This window comes from Condylura cristata, unplaced genomic scaffold (genome assembly GCF_000260355.1).
Source record: "Condylura cristata isolate star-nosed mole 26May11 unplaced genomic scaffold, ConCri1.0 scaffold00007, whole genome shotgun sequence".
NCBI lineage: Eukaryota > Metazoa > Chordata > Mammalia > Eulipotyphla > Talpidae > Condylura > Condylura cristata.
The window spans coordinates 62,636,976-62,657,577 of NW_004567108.1; the positions used below are offsets into that span (position 1 = coordinate 62,636,976).

Consider the following 20,602-nt stretch of genomic DNA (forward strand, 5'->3'; position numbering starts at 1 on the left):
ATATACATATAAGCTAGCAATTTTTAGTTAATTCATGCACTTTGGGAAGTTGGTTATTTTATTCCTTAGAGAGTTGCTACATCTCTGCAAATAAGGAAATTTTCAAAATCTGGAATCATACTGAGAGTGGAGAAATCTTGGGTTCTTATTCCAAGTTGGCTCTTTTGTTACTTACCTCCTAAGTGATCCTGGAAAAGCTACAATATGTGAACATTTAGTTTCCTTGAATACAGGAAGGCCTGTGAGCCAAATGACTCCTATGACTCTTATATGAATGGCTCTTGAAACTGATGACAGCATTGGCTGGGTGGCCTCCTCACAAGTGGAAATGGACACCCAGCTCCTATCTGGCAACTAGTACTTGCAGTGATCAAAATGGTTGTATAGCAGAGGAGGCGATCCAACATCATCTGCTAACCTCATTTGCTCACCCTGATCATAGCCGGGAAAAACAATCATTCTGAAGGACTCCAATATACCAAAAAAGACATACTCAGGTTTACGTAATTATAGAAAATGAAACCACTTTGTTATTCCACTCAAATGTCTACCAGATTTGAGCAGAGGGTGGAGTGTGGTAATAAGAGAAAGGACAATAAGTGATTAAAGAGCCAGATGAGTGCTGCCTATTTGCATATCCTATTCGTATACGCACATCTGATTCCCTGAATAAACATAGATGTTCATTGACCTGACTGGGCTAATTTCACCTTCAGTGACTGCAGTAGTGATACATTTTCTTTTAAGACTGCCAAGATTGTGCCAACATTACTAGTATTTTATGGTCTAGGTATGCAAAAGACTAAACATTTATTTGCTATAGCACGTTACAGATCCAGTGGGTATCAAGCTGACCTTTTTCTTCCCCACCAATGTTACATTGCTGTGGTATTGGTGGTGGTGGTAGAAGGGCATTTATTTTTTAATGCAAATCTGTTTTTTTCTAAGATTGTTAAATCTATTTTTAAATTCTACTTGAACTTGAACCTATTACACTCTATGGACAATTTCTCCCCTCATCACTTTACTCCCCAATAAAATCCAAATGCAAGTAGACTGAGAAAACAGTATTAGAGCTGGTGGCTCACACTCGGGAGGGGAAATATGACAGATATCCCACTGTTGTGACTCACTGAGACAGCCAAAAGAATCATTCAAGTCCTAAAAGGAATTTCAGGGGTCTGAATTACCCACTTTAGATGTCTACATCAGTCAAAATAACTGCCTTCTTGTCTAATTCTTATTCATGAGGCAACATATAGCCACAATTAAAGGTGAAAGATATGGAGTATATTTCTAATGGCAAGACTTGCTCAGCAACAGAGTATGTGAAAACAGTAATTTCCATTTCTAATGACTGGAAACTCTATTGAGTCATGGTTGGATTAGATGCATCCTTGACTGTGGGCTGGAAAGAGAAAATGCATTCTAGAAGACTTTTTTAGAGCTTCTATTAACTTAGCATATTCTTTCCTAAATGTATTGTGTTCTGTCTATATAGCCTCTTGAAATGCAATTACATTTTTTCTTTTTCATATTTTTCAGCCAAATTACCACTACCTTGGGCCTAGCACTTTATCATTCTTCCGGAAATACATGACATAATGGAATAAAACTGAAATACAGGACTATAATGACTGCTAAGTGAACTGGGAGGGGAGAAACTTAGAGCCACACTACACTGAACCAAACTAGGTTCATACGTTATATCAGTGAATGTTCTGGATATTCTAGCAACAAGAACTTTGAGATTTTTATAACTTTGGAATTATTAGGCAAGCAATATAGGAATCAACCTAGAGGGGCTGGGAAGGAACCTGTGACTTATTCTATGCACCTTTTGCTCCATTTACATGCACACATTTATCACAGTCTCTCCTCCCTCATTAATTTGTCTGCTTAACATGTGATCCATTCTTTAGCTAACCGGTTTAGAACACTCTGTGTTGGACAGTGTTGTGTGATGCTAAAGACAGCTAGGACAATACAGATTTAGGAAGCTTTTCCAAATGAAGTTATTTTTCGCTGCTCTACTGCTAACCTCCTTTACCTCCACTAAGGTCATACACTGAGAGGCTGTACATAAACTTGCAATTCTTCAGCCTTGGTTAGTCCAACTCATATTTGACTAAAACACCCCAGAGATTACCGTGCAGACTATTAACAGAAAGGTGCTACTCCAAGTGCCCAGAGTTGGGTTAATTGTCCTGCCTAAGCCCAGGGGCTGTCACTTCATTGGCCCATCTCTCACCCAGAGGTGGTTTTGTCAAGAAAGTTGTCTGAATACCAAGTGAAATTCATTATTTATTGTCTTCCTATATTTATCTGTGTACAGAATGTGACAGGTACAGATATAAGACCCATGGGCATTGGGCAATTTGGAAGAATAAGTATGTTTCTTTTTAAAATCACTGCTGGATAGAACACATGCTATTTACAGCCCTGAAAGAAAGAAAAAAGTGAATGAAATTATGATAACTTTTTTTTTGCTATGATTCATTTATCACAAACTCTCCTTGATTGATATCAATATGCTAATAGGTAAGTGATTTTTTAAAACCAGTGGTGATTAGACTGTGTGACAATATCAGCTTGCTAATATTAATGGTTTAGTAAATTTACATTGTTTAAGATAGGCATTTTTTATTCAAATAGCTTAATGTTGGGGAAAAAAAACAGAAAGGGGACTATCTGGCATTTGTTCTACCTGGGCAACACTCAGGTAGGTGAACTATTGTGAATAGTCAAGAATTCATTGACATGGCAATTCTGATATGATGGATGCTTAGCAATTACTAATCTTATATTGTAGTGTCAGTGTTGACATTGAAAGTGGAGACTGTTCAGAGTAATAAATGGAAATGACAATTTATTAAAGTTATAAAGCCTGATTAGTGTTGTATGTAGATCACCCTTTTAAAGAGGAGGTTGATGATGAAAGAAAAAAGTCCAAGTGAAAAGGTAATTTAGAATGTGAAATTAACCTATCAGGAAGAAAGCCATATTTGAGCTACACACCAACGGTATAAGCACATGCAGAAATCCTAGAAACTTAGCAGCAATATACTTTGGAATAACAAAGGCATGCATGAAACGATGCCACAGACACATTTCAGATACTGATGGTCACTCTCCTGGCTGCTGTCACTCTCATGCCCATCTTCTGGCCATTGATATTTTCTGCTGGGCACCATACTGCAGAAGCCAATATTTGAAGGATGTTTAAACTGGAACTGAGGCCTCTGAACTTCTGTCCTTAGCATATCATTGTCATATAGACTGGTTAACTAGTTGGGGGCTGAGTTTAACTTTCTCAAATAAAAATGGAGGACATGAAATACTGAGACCAAAAGGAGAGATTAATCTCTTCAGTTCATGTCCCATATCAGTTCATGTATACACTAATAGAGGCAGCACACTGGGTCATTACTAATGATAAATCACTACAAATAGTTCTCTTTACTGGGATAACAATGACCTACAACATTATATGATTCAGAAATACAGGATTCAACCTCCGCAGTGCATGTTACCACACCACCACACCACTCCCACCACGACGACCCCCATTGTCCTCGACCACAGGCCACTGTGATCTTCCAGGCTCCCCTCATCACACTCCCCTTTGAGTCTAGTAACTTCAGTTTTATAGTCATATTTCTAGTGCTTATTTTTCATTTGTGTTATATGACTCTGTTTTGTTTGTCTGTATTCTACATATGAGGAAAGTCATCCTGTGTTTGTCTTTCTCCTGACTTGTTTCACTTTGCATTAGCCCCTATATTTCTATCCACATTGTTGCAAATGGCAAAAGTTCATCTTTTTACATATTTGAGTGGTATTCCATTATTTCTACAGGTAGATAGATGATGATTGATTGATAATATATATATAGAGAGAGAGCGAGAGATAGATAGATAGATAGATAGATAGATAGATAGATAGATAGATAGATAGATAGATAGATAGATAGATAGATTGGACATGTACCTTCAAATTAGTGTTTTTGCATTATTTGGATAGATATCTAGGAATAGAATTGCTGGGCCTTATGGTATTTTTAATATTTTGAGAAACCTTCAAACTGTCTCCCATAGGAGCAGGGCCCATCAACATTTCCACTAATAGTGTATGATGGTTCCTTTTTCTTCATATACTCACTAAAACTTGTTTTTGGATTTTTGATGTGAACCAGTCTCACAGTTGTGAAGTGGTATCTCATTGAGGTCTTGATTTGCATTTTCCTGATAAGTGGTGAGCAATTTTTCATGTGCCTAATGGCCACATCTTCTTTGGAGAAGAGCCTATTTAGGTCTTATGTCCATCTTTCTTTGAATTGTAAGAGTGCTTTGTAGTTATTGGATATTAGCCCTATTTTAGATGTATGATGTACAAATTGTCCCATTCAGGATTTATTTTAGTTTCAATGACAGAATGCAAAGACTTTTAATTTGATGTGTTCCAATTTATTTTTTCTGTTGTTTCTCTTAGCATAGGCTTCCAAATACATCACTGAGACCAATGTTATAGATTATTTTGCCTATGTTTGCCTATGCATTTCATGGTTCAGGAATTATATATGTCTTGATTTTTAGTTAATGAATTTTCAGTTAATTTTTGTACAAGGTGTAAGATAGTGGCCCAGTTTTCCCAGCACCATTTGTTGAAGAAAATTTCCTTTTTCTGTTGTATACTCTTAACTCTTAATCATAGATTAATCATCCATATAAGTCAGGGCTTATTTCTGGGCCCTTAATCTATTCATTTGTTGAGTTTCTGTTTTTATTTCAATACTATACTGCTATATTGTTTTTATTACTATAACTTTATAGAATAGATTGAAGTCTGCCTATGTAATGCCTCTGTTCTTTTCTGTCAGGATTGCATTTGCTAAATGTATTTTTAGGTTTTATAAAAATTTCAAGGATATTTGTTCTGATTCTTTAAAGAATGCATTAAAACTTTTGAAAGGGATAGGATTAAATATGTATAGTGCTTTAATAAGAGTACTTTAAAGATGTGCTTTTTCCAATACAAAACAAGGACTATCTTTCCATCTTTTGTATGTCTTCTATTTCCTTTAACAATGTCATACAGGCCCCATCATCTAGCTACCTTCACCTCCTTTAAACTTATGCCTAGTTATTGAAAATTTTTTTGCATATAGAAATACAACTGATTTTTATGTTGATTTTGTAACCTGCTACTTCACAATACTGATTTATTGTTTCTAATAGCTTTCCACCCCCCCCCTCAGTAGAGTCCTAATGGTTTTTTACATATGTTGACTGAATATAATGATAGTTTTACTTCTTTTCCAATTTGGATTCCTTCTTATATTTTTTTCTAATTTGATTATTTAGTTACACTTTCTAAAACTATGTTGAATAGAGGTGGTGAAATTTTATAATAAAAAATGGAAATATTAGTAGAATTGTCAAAGGCCTATAAGTCTTTGGAAAGAAAAAATGTGGAAAAGAAAGCCATTTAGTTTAGGTATTAAATGATTATCTACTTCATTTTTAAAGTACTTTGATACACAGTATACCACATCCTTCTTGAAGAATGAATCTTGTCTACAAACTATTAACTACAATTTTCATGTAATTTGACATTTAATTATTTTAACTTGCAGGTATTGCAAGTTATTTTATGTATGTCTCATAATAAACAACTCTCTTCAATTATTTTTTCATCCAAGTTCATATACATTTTCTCAGTGTGAAGAAAGTGCTGATTAGAGATATTGAGAAAGGGATAGCCTATCTCTATTGTGGGTAGACTATTTAGGAAGATTTCTCTTATCTGTTTAGAAATTATTATCTCCATATACTTAAATTTTCAAAACAGTACTATATCATACTTTACAATTATCATAACCCAGGACCTCCTTGGTAGCCCAAGGGTTGAACAGCAGCACTATGAAGTTAGCCACAATCACTTCAGCACTAGTTCAATCCCAGCCAGGGACATGACCCACATGGTGCAACAGAATCTCCTATCTCTCCCGCTGCTCCCCTCAGCATGTACTTAAGCAATCTGCCTGTCCTGTTCCCCACTCTGTATCTGGTGAATCCTCTCACCACCCCTGAACCTCTGGTCTGTACCCCAGTTCTGTATGCATGTATAGATAAATCTTTAAAAGAATTATCACAACTTTCCATCATATTTTTGTGTTATTGCAAATCTTTCTGGAATTTTGCAAACCTCCCCAACTGTACATTAAATGTGATTTGTTGTTTGTTTTGTTGTCATTCTCCTCAGACATTAACTTAAAATTCTGTCCTAGTGATTTTGCACTTCATTTGACATTCTTTACTAAGAAAGTGTTGCTTTTGTCCATTACTTCAATGTAATGAATGGCTTGTGCACAAACTTCTTCCCTCAGTTGCAGAAGTTGAAAAGTACTGCCAAGTTGACATTTCCACTTACAGAAATCAAAAGAATTACTTCAGCATGCCCCAAACAAACACATGTTTCCCACTTCCAAATATAACTGATTTCCTTCAGACTTTCCTCTCTCCATACATGGTGTACTATTTGAGTCACTGCTTAATTTTGAAGACATTCTCATTTCCAGACCTTTTGCTACTCTTTCACATGTAATTGTTATCAAACTCTTGCTTTTATGTCCAAATATTATGCAAATATACCCCTCTCCTTTCCATTTGTATCACCACCAACCTAGTGTGTACTATATTCAATATCACCTTATACACTGTCTTAAAGCCAAAATTGGCAATAGTGAAAATGTTTATGAAATGTTAAAATAATATAATGTTGATCAATGTCTACCTATATATTTACTATATGTATGTTGTATGCTATATATTTAATGAAATGATAATAAAAACTTTTATGCTTATCCTGTGCCAAACACTGTAACAAGCATTTTATTGCCCTCCTGGCCCTCACACCTTACTAGAGCTGTGGTAGACCTTATCCACATGATAAGTTTTAGATGATGCCCTGGAACCTCTGGGGAGTACCAGATATCCCATATTGCTTGTCGTCAAGTGTGAAGGTTCTGCCACAGCCATTGTCAGGAGGAGGGCTGGGGCAAGTCTGGGTGTAAGGAAGCCTAATTATCCTGGCTGCAATCCTTGCTACTCCTGATATCTGTCTACTGTGCCCTGCTGGAGCTATCAGTCCCTTGGCCATGACAAGAACTTATTTCAGTCATTTCCTGTGCAGAATCCAGATACCATGAGCCAAGACATGCTCTGCTATTGGACCTAGTGCTAGAGACCTCTGTGCCCGCTCACTATATGAGGGCAGCACAGCTGGGAGAGTAGTTGGATCCTAGTCTTCCTGGACACCTGTCCCTATCTTGCAACTCCCATGACAGCTGGAATTGACAACCTCCAAGACAATATATGATTCCAGAGGGTGGAAGGTGGCATTTTAATTCCCTACTAGAACAGAGGCTGTTGGGAGTGAGGGGAAAAGCAGAACAGTCATGAAGACTTTAAAGGACACTCTCAGTCTCTCTAAGTGGACAGAGTCTGCTTCGCCTTCAGCTCTTGTGTTCTGATCTGTGTCCCTCTTCTCCATGTGTCAGGTCTCAGCATGGTTTTGACCAGCAGGTTGGCTGACGCCACTTGTCCATATTGAGATGGCTTCTGATTGGCAGGCTGCCCCTTCTTCCTCCATCTGCATGCCAGCTCCAGACTCCCATCGGATGACTGGCTATCCTCTACTACATGAAGTGGTACCCCTGCTTGCTCTCCTAGCCTCTGTTCAGCAGACAGCTGCCATCTCACACATGCAACTCTTGCTTTGGATCATGCAACATATACACTATCTGGAGTAGAAAGAACTGACTGGCCACATGCAGACTATGAACTTTCCTTATCTTTCTCACTTATCTTTCTCACTTGCTGGCTCACTCAGTTTCTCTCTTGCTCTTAGCTCTCTCTTTTCTCAATGTCTGGAAACAAATTTCATTCTTATTTCTCCCTGTTTATTTTTGATGTTGTCCTACAGTACTAAGAACAAGCAGTAAGGATCTACCAACTAGGTCATCTTATTTAGCTTGTGTTTGCTTATTATCCCATTTCATCGACAGACACTGAAATTAGAGAAGTTAATTTTTTAAAAAATCACAGCTCTAATGATGCTACCTCAAACACATACAAGCACAACCCCCTTCTACAGCTTCTACATTTCACCACATAAAGAAGTTCAATTCCTTCTTGTGGAAAATAAAGATGAAATCTGGAAACTGACCACCTCTAAATTCCATTCTCCTGTGGTTTCCAAGGACCAGTATGATGACTGACTGTCCTTTTAGTTCTTTAAATTCTTCACAATCACTTTTAACATGGGAACTTTGTACATCCCATACCCCTGTACTCTGCAAACTATCTTCTTCCCCTAGACCCCCTTCCAAACCCCAAGTCTTCTTAACACCATGCACCTTTCTTCCTCAAACACATCAAAATTTATAGAACCTCCTTTATAACATTTAGAATTATAGAGATTTAATACATATGTATGTGTGGTTTTACAAGTATATTGTTATCTTGATTGAAAATATGTCCTACACTTGAATGTAATTTCCAGTGGAAAGACCTATTGCTACTTTTATTTGCTACTTGTCTCAGCCATTTTTATCATAGTATATAATATTATTAAATACAAAAAAAATTGAATAAGTGAATAGATTTTAAAAAACATGGTACAGAATCAGTATGCTAGTGACACAAGCAGTAGTTCTGGAGAAGAAACTATCAATCACACTTTTTAATATGGTTTATTTACCTTTGTATTCCGCATGTCTAGAACAATTTCTATACACAGAGCCATTTAGTTAATATTCATCACCTCTATTAGGAGTTCTACTTTCACCCTACCTCTTAAATCCATGTAGGAAACCTCCCATGTGAGGGCTGAGTTAGTTAGGGAGGGGATTAATAATTGTCCTACCAAATAGACAGAAAGTACCTCTCCTGGTCACAAGGTTTTCAACAAGTCGATATGTCTGATCAAATACTTTATCCTCAAGGAGATATTTGGAAATTGTGAAAGATTAAGCCCTTAATCTTATTGACCATATATTTTCATAGTATCTTAAAAGTGTGGAAGTTATACAAGTTTGATTAACATGATATCTGAACTTACTACTTTAATTAATCTAGTGATACATTTTTGCCAATTATTAAAATTTATTTGACTGCAAACTGAACACTGACCTTTCCTTTGAAAGAATAAAATACAAAAGAAAAACAATACAAAAGAAAAATATGAGTTTGATTTCTATTGTACAACTTTGTCCTCCAATAAGATTTTCATTTTGATTCTAGTTGATCTGTGTTTAGAACAGAATACTTTTTCACATCTCACCTAGTTGTATCATTTTAAGATTCAGTGTCATGCCACTGGAAAGTAGAACTTTGAGAATTGATGATCATATTGAAGCTAGACACCTGTCTGTTATGCATATGAAAACGGCAACTAAATCTATGACTTCACGACATTTAGAATTCCCATTCAGACCAAGACTCTATGACAGGGTGGGGAGAACACAAGGGACCATGGTGATGGTGCACAGGTGAATTAGTGATGAGAATTTCATACATACATTGTACAAAAAGGAAGGCTGATAATAGATATAAATCAAGAAGGATAGGATACCTTATAAGGTATATAGGGATTTACCTGTATCTCAGGTAAGACTAGAGCTAAATTCTGAGCCATATACTGAAAATGGATATATGAAGCCTATCACAGTCACTGGTATTTCATTTCCAATAGCACTTCAATAATAATACTTTTAGTATTGAACAACTTTCAGTTTATTGAACAAGTTTCTTAATAACCAAATATTTCTCAAAGGCTAAAATCTAGCAACCCATTTCTAAAGAACCACTCCTATTCTTTATTCTCTTCAGCTAAAATGATAACCACCCATACCCACTATCAACACTCCAAACATTACTCTTCCATAATGGGTCTTGTCACCAAGCCCTCAGAAAGTATGTCTAATGTACAATCATACCTAATTCAATTCATCAACTAGACACACAAAAGAAAGCAAAAACTAACTAAAAGAGAAATCAGCATGAAACAATATGTTCTCCTTGAAAAAGTAATAACAATAATTTAGACTTAAAGAAAACTCAAAACACTAGGACACAAATGCAAACCTTGCACTTATTATTATAATCTTATTAAAGTAAAAATGTAATATTGTATTCTGAAGAAAGTAATTTTTAAAATCTGCTAGTTTATAAAACAAAATGACAAGGAACTAACATGTCCAGCTCTTTGCCTACATTCTTTCCTCTGGACAAACTCTGGAGAGAGGAATAGTTTTTACCTATTTAAAGACTGGAAACAAGTCTCAGACAAGTTACTTAACTTACTGTTAATTAATCAAAGCAAAATATAAGAGAATATATGAACAAATCTTTGTTTCCAGATATGAATCAGAACTAGAAAGATTTGCTTAAGGCCTTTTATTTCGGGACCTTTTGAAGGTCTTATTTAATTTTTTTCAAATCTGCTCTGTCATATGTGTGCATATACATATATCTGCACACATACACATATAGTATGTATATATATATACACACGCACATATATATACACACATACACGTATATAAATATATATGTGTATATATATATATATGTATGTATGTATGTATACATATATATTCCTCCATTGGTTTTAGCTAAAAATCATACCAAAAGTGAATTTCACTTGGTATAGACCACTTAATGTTAACTAGAAAGGTGTAAGACCCAGAAAAATTGTTTTATAGTCAAGTTGTGAAAATCAAGAAACAGAAATAGAAAAGGAAATAAGAAAGTTATTTCTCATAATGTGATGATAATTTTCTTAAACTACTGCTCAAGGTTTGCCCTCAGATAAAGTCCACATAAGGAAAGAAACCTTCAGGGGAAGAATCAAGAGTCAGGATGCATTTGTTTACGTTCAGTCTCATTGTAATGGCTATGAATCTTCAGGCAAATCAGTTAAGCTCTTGGTACCAGTTCTATGAAATGGAAATTTTAAAGATATATAAAATCTATAAAATGACGAAAGAATCAAATACACCTACCACTAGTGCCTGGCATAGTACCTTTTTATAAAAGGCACAATATTTGACTACGACATCAGAGACTAGTTTTGAGTCGCCTGCCATAGAAGTAGGGATGTTAACTAAAACTAGGGATCCTACGAGTGTTCCACTTGGTGGAGTTTCTCCTAAAATCAATTTCCTACAGAGGCCAATGACCTCCTTTTACAAATATTAGAGACACTTTCCAAATGTTTGAGAAGATGATATTTCTAGTATCACCTTCCCTGTTTATGCTTAACTTCAAATGTCTTGGTAAATGACCCCAAACCATTTATTTCTTCCTTGAGAAGGTGATTTTCACACTTACATTATAGAAGTAGAATAGGAAGAAAACAGGTTCTTTACTCAAAATGCAAACTCAGTAATGTCCAATTGTTTCCCAGCACACTTACTTCTCAATGAGATAATAAGAAATGTGTCACATTTTGCTGAGCAGCAGATTTTAATCTCTCCAGGAAAATCTGATCTTTACTGTCTCAAGGGACACTGTGGTGTTTACCTTTCTCAACCTTCTTACCATTAAATAAATGTTAACTACTCCCACTTCTACTACTACTTTGGTGTTAGTTCTCTTTTATAGAGAAAGCTACATAGGAGACACAGTAGCTTTCAGTACTACCCCCATATTTATGAAATAGCTTGCCAAGATGACAGCATGCAGTCTCCACAGGCTTGCTAATTTAATCTGAGCCCTCCTCCAGGTCTTATGAATAAAGTCTTCTAACGTAATATTTTGAACATTAAGCACCAAAAAAGACAGTTTTGGTTTAATATTCCCCTAGTCTTTAATATGTATAAAAAATTAGTTGTGAGTTTTTAAGGCTTCAAGATAAACTAGGAAATACACTTAAACCAAACCTTAGAAGCAAAAAATTTAGATATGCAAGCTCATTTTTTGAAAATCTGGTCTACGGAGTTCTGAATTCTCAGCCTTAAGGTAAATTTAAGATAGTTTTGCTGACAAAAATAGAAATGGAAAAAGCTATACTTTGAAGTGGAACTACTACATGCTCTCTTTGTGGCTTCAACTCTGTAATAGAGCCATGATTTTTTCATAAAAATATTGAAAGGCAAAAAGGATATACATTCAATACCATACACTAAGTTAAAGCAAAACAAAAATAAATTAATATACAGAAGCAGAATAATAATTTTCGGTGAAAAGTCATTAAGCATGATGTCAAATCTAGATGTCATTGAAAATAAAATTTAAGAGTATAAAAATCTGAAAGATACTTCCTGTTTTCATAAAATTTTGTAGGCTAAAATCAACTACAGGAAATATTTTTGGGGAAAAAAATGAGGAAAATATTTTTGGAAAAAAATCTACATCATAAGACATAGCAGATGCTTCAATAATATTTCATTTTCTCTTTTTAGCAAGTTTTTTACACTTCATAATAAAATCAGTATGCTTTAGTGATTCAAGTAATAAAAAAAAATTGCCTTAAATTAATTGTCCTCCTAGCTCTTAAATGTGCCCCACTTTGTGTAGGATTACATAAATGTTAGCCTTCTCGTGCTCTTTCACATTAGTATTTGTTGAAAATACAAAATGCTGGTTTCCAAAATTGCGTGAAGAATTGATAGAATGATTTTACATATGAAGAACATTAAAAACTAGAAAGGATCTGCACACACAGTAGGCTTTATATTATGTCTTTGTGCTTCACCTATCAGAGTTCAACATGCTCAGCTCTTCACTAATTCCAGTCATTCCAGTTTGTGGAACAGGCGGTGGGCAGAGGCAGAGTTATCTAAGGGACTCTTGACCAGATGGAGAATCAAATCATTGGAAGGAATAAAATCGCTTACTGTCAAATGGTTAGTGAGCCAGAGAAAATGTTTTCAATGCATACTTAAAATTTAAATTTACTTTTCAATGACTTTTTTAAAAGTAAATAAACCTCTTATCACTAATTGTCACTACAGACTATCAGTAATTCAAACTGGCAAGATACACAGCCAAGGGGCCTGCTCCCAGGCACTCGACCATGAATGGAGCAAGGGGAAGACTGCCGCTGCCCTGGGTGCAATGCAAGAGGAGGCACCCACTAGGAAGAGGCTCAGGAAGTTGTACTGTAGTTTTAGGCCAGTGACTCTTTGAGTTTAACTGCTAGAGTTTAATTAATGTGGACATAACATTTTTTCAAAGGGCTGTGATAAATGATGGTCATTTACATAATGAACTAAAACTCAAATGCGATATTTACTTCACTAATCCTTTAAAAACTACAATATTCCCAGAGTCTTCACCCCACCCCACTCCTCCTGTCTTATTCTTCACTGACTTACTTATTCTCTTATCCTACTCTCAAGCCTTGTGCATATCCTTGCATTTTTACTTTTATTTTAATGTTTCTCCCTTTATTTTTATCTTTTTCTCTTCATCTCCTTCATCTTTCTTTATGCTTCTAGGTTTTGCTAACTTAAGGACTCCCATTATGTATCCTTTATACTGTCTGCCTTTCTTCTCTGTGTCCTAGCATTTATTTTCATCTGCATTTTTTGAGAGATGTATTTATTTGTGCATACAGAGCTGGGGAATAGGCCAAAGGTACAGGGGGGAAGTGAGAGGACTCACTAGAGACAGAGTGGGGAGCAGGACAGGTAGATAGACTGAAATACACTGCTGAGGGGAGCAGCAGGTGAGATAGGAGAGGTCTGCTGTACCATGTGGGTCACCTCCCTGGCCTGGGGTCCAACTCACACTGCAGCGACTGTAGCTAACTTCATAGCTCTGGGCTTCAACCAGTTGCCCTGCTGGGAAAGGTCCCTTTGTCTGCTTTGTTAACATTTGTTTGTAGCTTCCCCTATTGGTTTTCTAATAACATTTATACTCCTCAGTATGAGTTTCTTCATACTGATGTGAATATAAAATATACTGAATGAATAGAAGAAATCACAGTACACTTATTAACATCATATGGTCCTGAATTGATTTTTCAACATGTCCCTGATTCTTCAGAATGTACAGAATACATTTGGTGATTTTAAATCTCAGTGCCAATGACACTTAAAACTTGTATTTTCATTGTAAATTGATCATAATGCAATTTTAAAATATTAATAGTATAAGCTGAAATATAGTTTTAAAATGTCTCAATACATGAGAGTACTAAAAAGCAAGCTGTGTGATACAATTTAGTTTAAAATCTATATATCTAACTCACTGATTTTATAATTATTAAGAAAAGGACTAAGATTACATCAAAATTCCACTCAAGAATGCATCTATTCTTCTGCATTTATATACACAAAGGAACAATCTGTTTTTTTCCTGGGACCATGCAACTATTACATTTGAAAAAAATCTGCCTTCGGATAGAATACTTCCATAAATTTGGGACTCAAATTGTGATTAAGGCAAATACCAGTAAGGAAATTTTCCCAATATTTTAACATCATCTTCAAGAAACTGAAAAATAAACCACAAAGTAAATCAAAGAAAAGAAAAATATATCCTAAAGATAAGAACAAAAATATACACATTAGAAAACAAAAAACTGGTTCATTTAAAAAAAAAGACATAAAAAAGATACAACACAAAATTAAGACTGAAAAAGGACAAAATGCAAACAAACATGTTAGATAAGAATTTGTTAAAGTGGGATCAAGCACAGAAAAATAAGATTAAAAATAAAATGTGACTTGCTAAAATTTTAAGATGAAAAAATTAAGACAATGATATTTAGGTTTGAGATTTAAAAATACCAAGGGTCTCAAACATAAGAACTGTATTTTCTGAATAACTTGTGGTAATGTGGTGGGTATGTACTTTGTTGAAGTATGAAGTTGTACTATTGAAGCTTATGCAGAGTCATAAACAAATGCTACCTTAACTAAGACAAAAGAAAAAAATTGAAGATGCTATATATTATATTTAGTATGCTAAACATTTGAGTTTCATGAAAATATGGCAAGAAAATTAAAAATACAATTTATATATTTATAATTTATAAACAGGAAACAAATAAGTATATGGATTGATGGATATAACACGGTAAATAAAGTCATCAGTTGGAGTCAGGCTTTCACTTCATTGAAACATTAATCTATATTATATAATAACATTTCAGACACAGGAAATATTAACAGCTTTTAAGAAGGGACTATTTGCTCATGATAAAACACCTAGAAAGTAATGGAGCTGTGATTTTAATTGAAAAGGATAAACTGAGCTAAATTATGTGATTTTGAATTATAAGTGTTAATAGGACAATTTGAAAAATTAGTTTTACTTTACCTTACAGTGAAATGTAGAGCTCTCTTCTTTGTGAGGTTCAGCTTTTTACTTCGATGTCTAATTTGGTCTGGTTTTATCAAAGTTTTTTTCACAGGAAGAACATGAGCATCAGTGAAGGGGAAGAAGAGTTTGGAAAGTGCATTGGCAACTCTCCAGCCTATGTATTTGGAGAAAACTTCATCTCCTGCATTTGATGAGACTTTTGTATTACAGTTAGCAAAAGGATCAATTGGGTCATTTATCTCAGCCTGTTCAAAGAAACGAAAAACAAAAAGTCAAAACATAATTAAGTGAGTGAAAATAATAGATCATTAAATAAAAGTTTAAGTATTTGTTTTACTTGACTAGTGTTATAATCTTTCTGTTAAATCCAAACCCATCTTTATAATAAAAAAATGTAAATCACAGAAGATTTTTAAACTCATAACAATTTTCAATGAAATAAACTAAGAAGGAATGAGACCAGTCTTGACATTTCAAAGTTAATGATATAATTTAAATATGGTATACTTCCCACATGAGAACCTCATTAAAATGTATTTGTTTAGTAGAAATATAAGCAGTTAGTTTAAGTAAGAAGTCCATATTTATATCAGGATTTTACTTCTCTGTATACATTCCTTAAAATCATCAGTACATTCCTTCAGACTTTGTGCTAAAGAAAACTAAGTGTTGTGTATTTAGTTTACATTAAAGTTGTCCCATGATATATATTTTAGTTAGATATGTCTTTGGTTGGAATTGTTAGTAGTAAATGAAAACATAAGCTTCAAAATATAATTGTTTAACTTTTTATGATGCTCACAATATATTCAGATTAGGAGTTCACTTTCTCATAAAAAATGATATATTGCTTAATTTTGTTTAAATTTTTACATTTTTATTCCATATTCTCCAACTTTATGCAATTCATCACTTGGTACTCATTTTATGTACCTATTAATCCTATGCTGGAAAATGGAGAAACTGAAGATGTTTTCTGCATATGAACTTAGACTGTTTAGGATTCCAAGATCAAGCTGTCTCAATGAAATTACTGTTTAAAAACTGACTATTGCATTACCTAGACAAAATAATTATGAAAAAAATCACATTCATATGATAGTTTTAAAATCATTAATAATGTATATATCCTATGTTTTTTTTTTAGTGTTTTACACCAATTTGCTTTTATGAAAGATTTACATTGGTTATCAAAAAATGAAGAAACAAACTTTACTCCCAAGAAATATAAACAAGAAACTGCCAAGAAATATAAACAGAGTTGCCTGCCACCAATAGCAGACAATTCCAAAGCAAAGGGAACTGTAAATGAATTTTAATGGGAGTGCAAGTTGGGGACCTACTTCCAACTATGACCAGCTAGATTTTAATCAAATAAAAGAACAATGAAGAGGCCCATGTGTCCACTTCTGCATTCTGCATTCAGGCTGCCTGTTAATTACACAAAAATCAAACCATTTAACATTTACTTCCTCCCAGTGTAATGCATCAACTGTGTACTTCATCTAGAACTACTATAAAGAAAATAAATCGGAATAGGATTTCCATTTAAGGACAAAAAGTGAAAGTAAACTCTGTATATTTATGCTGCAGCATTCACCCTACAGGAAGCTCACAACTCAAGAAGTGAGAATGGTAACACCCAGCTCTTCCCCATGCACTACTTCATTTATGCTGTGTACATGTATATACATAGATATTGGTATATATCATAACATTCAAGCATTTTGTGTATGTTTAACTTTTAGATGTCATTTGGATGATTTTATGGTAGTTTTTTTTGGGGGGGGCTGGAAATGCTTAAAAATGTTTTGATGTTTCATAGTAAGTAGAGGTAACTGCTTTTTTGATTTATGTCATTTGAGCTTAAAAGATTTTATGAGAATGCTTTAATTCAGGAAAATGGGAGAAACCTGTATAAAGAATTGTATATATATGTATTACTATACTGTGAGAATGAAGAATGAGTAAATATATGAGTAAATGGATAAACAAAAATAATGTTTTCTATAGCATAATTTCTGGCCAAATACATTATTTTCAGAGGTAGTAAAATTGTAGAAGTTTGATGCCATTTCCATCATGTTTCGTGGCTACTCCTTGTTTTCTTCTCTCCCAGCTTGGATATGTTGTAGATCCAGATGCCAGTTTAATCAATAAGCAAATGATGGCATTCCTGTATCTTTAACAAAGTTTCTCTGTTTGAAAACACTCATAAATATTCTTTTACTCATGTCTGAGGCATTAAACTTTTATAGCTTAAACACAAGTCATGTTTACCATACTTATATAAGTTTTTAAATTAATTTTCTTGTAAGAAATAACCAGGAAAGATGAACTGTGTTGTTAGAATGAACTAAAATAAAATTTTAATTCTCCATTTTTTCCAGTTAAGAGTGAAAACTTGAGAAATGTAGCTAATTTTTCCTGTATGTTCCTATGTTAATTTAAGTACCTATTATTTTTTGTTTGTGATATAGAGTTAGCAACTAAATCTCAGCTTTATTTATTTATATTTAAGATTTATTTATTTGTTCATACAGAACTGGGGTACAGGCCAGAGGCTCAGGGGCCGCGAGAGGCTTCACCAGAGACAGAGTGGGGAACAGAACAGACAGATCGACTAAGTACACTGCTGAGGGGAGCAGCGGCGGGTCATGAGAGGTCTGCCACGCCATGTGGTCACCTCTGGGGCAGGCTGGAATCAAACTCATGTGGAAGTGGCTTTAGTTTCTCAGTGCTGTGCTTTAACCTGCTAAGCTGCTGCGCCACCAGGGAGGGCCCCAGATTTATTTTTTAAGTGTTAATTTAGGCAACAAAGAATGTTTTGTCTAACAGACATTAAGGAGGTTAATTGTATCAGACTCTTCTATATTTACCAGTTCCTCCTTTCACCCAGGCAAGACAATCTAACCTCTGTTGTACAGAAAATAATTTTGTTATATTTCACTTTTATGTTAACAAAATTTATCCAGCAGAATCAGGATTATATGGCTATAGTCATCTCCTTTATAAAAGACTCTTCTTTCTTCTTTTGCAGTCTACAGTCAACAATTGTAATATTAAAATTTAAATTATCAAATGCACACCATACATAATATAAACCTATAATTCTTAAAAGTAGTTAAAAAATAATCACTATTCTTACAACAGATGCCAATTTTGTCAACTTACTACTATTTAGCTTACCAATGAACATTACCTCAAACTCCATCTTTAAACATTTCTATTTCCATCAGGTGTCCCTATTTTTAGCATATCCATGTAAGCTTTAAAATTCAGGAATTTTTATTACTGTACTCTTACAATTTAGTCATATATAATATGTTGATTTCATTAAATTAGTATTAGAATAAATGGAACTCTTAAAGAATATTTCTCTCACTCATTCAGGGGGCCTATGCTCACCCTTTGTTTATGTAAAAGGACAAAGATGGTAAAAATCAGCATTAAATATGTTGACAGGTAAGTAAGTAGTTCCCCATGATATTATGATGTAGTTACTACAAAAGAAAATTTTTTAAAAATCTCCAGAGTTTTGAATTTTCCATCAATAATTAGAGAAGTATAGCAAAGACACAAGTATATAAGAAGTATGTAAGATAACTCACACTTCCTTCCTTCAACATGAGCAAATATAAAAAAAATGTATATATAATAAGCTGTTAAGCTACTGAAGCAGTTTGCAGCATATTCTCTTTCTTTTCTTGTTCTCTTGCTTTCTGGCTTTTATGTGGCCTTAAGAATCTTAAAACTAGTTCTACTGAACTGCTTTAGAAAACATAATATTTTTGTTATAACTTCAATATTGAGTATAAGTGCTTCAGTGGTAATCTCAAAAGATTATTTCCTTCAAGAATTGTAAAATCTCACTGCACAGCACAAGCAACTCATTGGTTCTAAAACTATGGTTCTTAGATCAAAATCATTTTCCTTATCTGGGAGCATGCAAAAATACAGAATTGTAGACTTTACTCCTAAATGCACATAAAAATTTAAGAGGAAAAGATTTTAGTAGGCTATATAAAGGAATAGATAAGAATATCATTTTCCCACTAACTAGTTGTGTGATCTTGTGCCAAATAACAATTCTGAACACGCTTACTTTTCCTAAAATTAAGTAACAATTGCACTTCATTTTACAAGGTATTATAAAGATTAAACATAAAAGAATGAATATATTTTCAAGCACAAAAATTCCTCAATAGAAGTTAATTTTTTTTATACTTCATTTTGGAGAGTGTATGACAGTGGAATGTCAGAGGTTTTGCCTCAACTCTATGATAGCACATCAGTCAGAGCCACTTATTTAAATTCTATTTAGACTCAGTTCCCCTATTGATAAGGGTGATAAAGAATGTAGGAATCTTTTGGGGCTTTCATGATTTAATACAAAAGATACTTATCATAGTGCCTGACTCCTTGTGTAAATTCTACAAATACTTTCATTCATTTAAAACAATATGTCTGATACATTAAAATTTTGAAGATAAGTATTTAGTAGGACTATGGGGAAAAATTATAGTTATCAAAACAGTAAGGCATTTTATAAAAATTGAACACACATAGCAGTGGAATAAAATTGGAAGCCCAGAAATTAACCCAGAATTATATGGACAATGAATCTATGATAAGGAATTGAGGATACACATTGGAGAAAGGAAAGTCTTTTCAACAAATGCTGGGAAAATTTGACAGCCACATGCAAAAGAATGAAACTAGGCAATTTCTCACACCAGCTACAAAAATAAACTCAAAATTCATTAAATACTTTATATAAGAATGTTAATCATGAGATACATAGGAAAAAAATTAAGCAAAAGAAATCCATAATATTGGCCTAAGATATATATTTGGAAATTAAACTCTTATGGCAACAGCAAAAAATAACAAAAGCAAATAAATGGGATCACATCAAACTAAAAATCTTCTGAACAAGAAAAGAAACCACCATTGAAACAAAAATTAAATCTTACTGAATGGGGGAAAATATTTGTTCATCATACATCGAAAAGGGGCTATTACCTGAGATCTACAAAGAACGCTTAAAACACAACAGGAAACCTAAATAGACATTTCTCCAAAGAAAACATACAGAAGCTCATCATTGCTTATTGTCAAAGAAATGCGAATTGAAAATAAAATGAGAATTACACCTATGAGAAGGGCTTATATCTAAAAGTCCAGAAACAAGTATTTGTGAAGCTGTGGAGGAAAAAAGGAACATTCATATACAGTTAATGGGAATGTAGACTGGCCCAGCT

The 20,602-nt window shown here is 34.0% G+C and overlaps 1 protein-coding gene across 1 annotated transcript in view; it reads right to left on the reverse strand.

The window, feature by feature from the left end:
- The window catches only part of TMEM232 (transmembrane protein 232), a 150,832-nt gene that overhangs the window by 71,178 nt on the left and 59,052 nt on the right, over window positions 1-20,602 (reverse strand). The window contains exon 12 of the mRNA XM_004678479.1: window positions 15,336-15,583. Coding sequence (XP_004678536.1) covers window positions 15,336-15,583 — 248 coding nt within the window. The remainder of the gene's footprint in view (window positions 1-15,335; window positions 15,584-20,602) is intronic.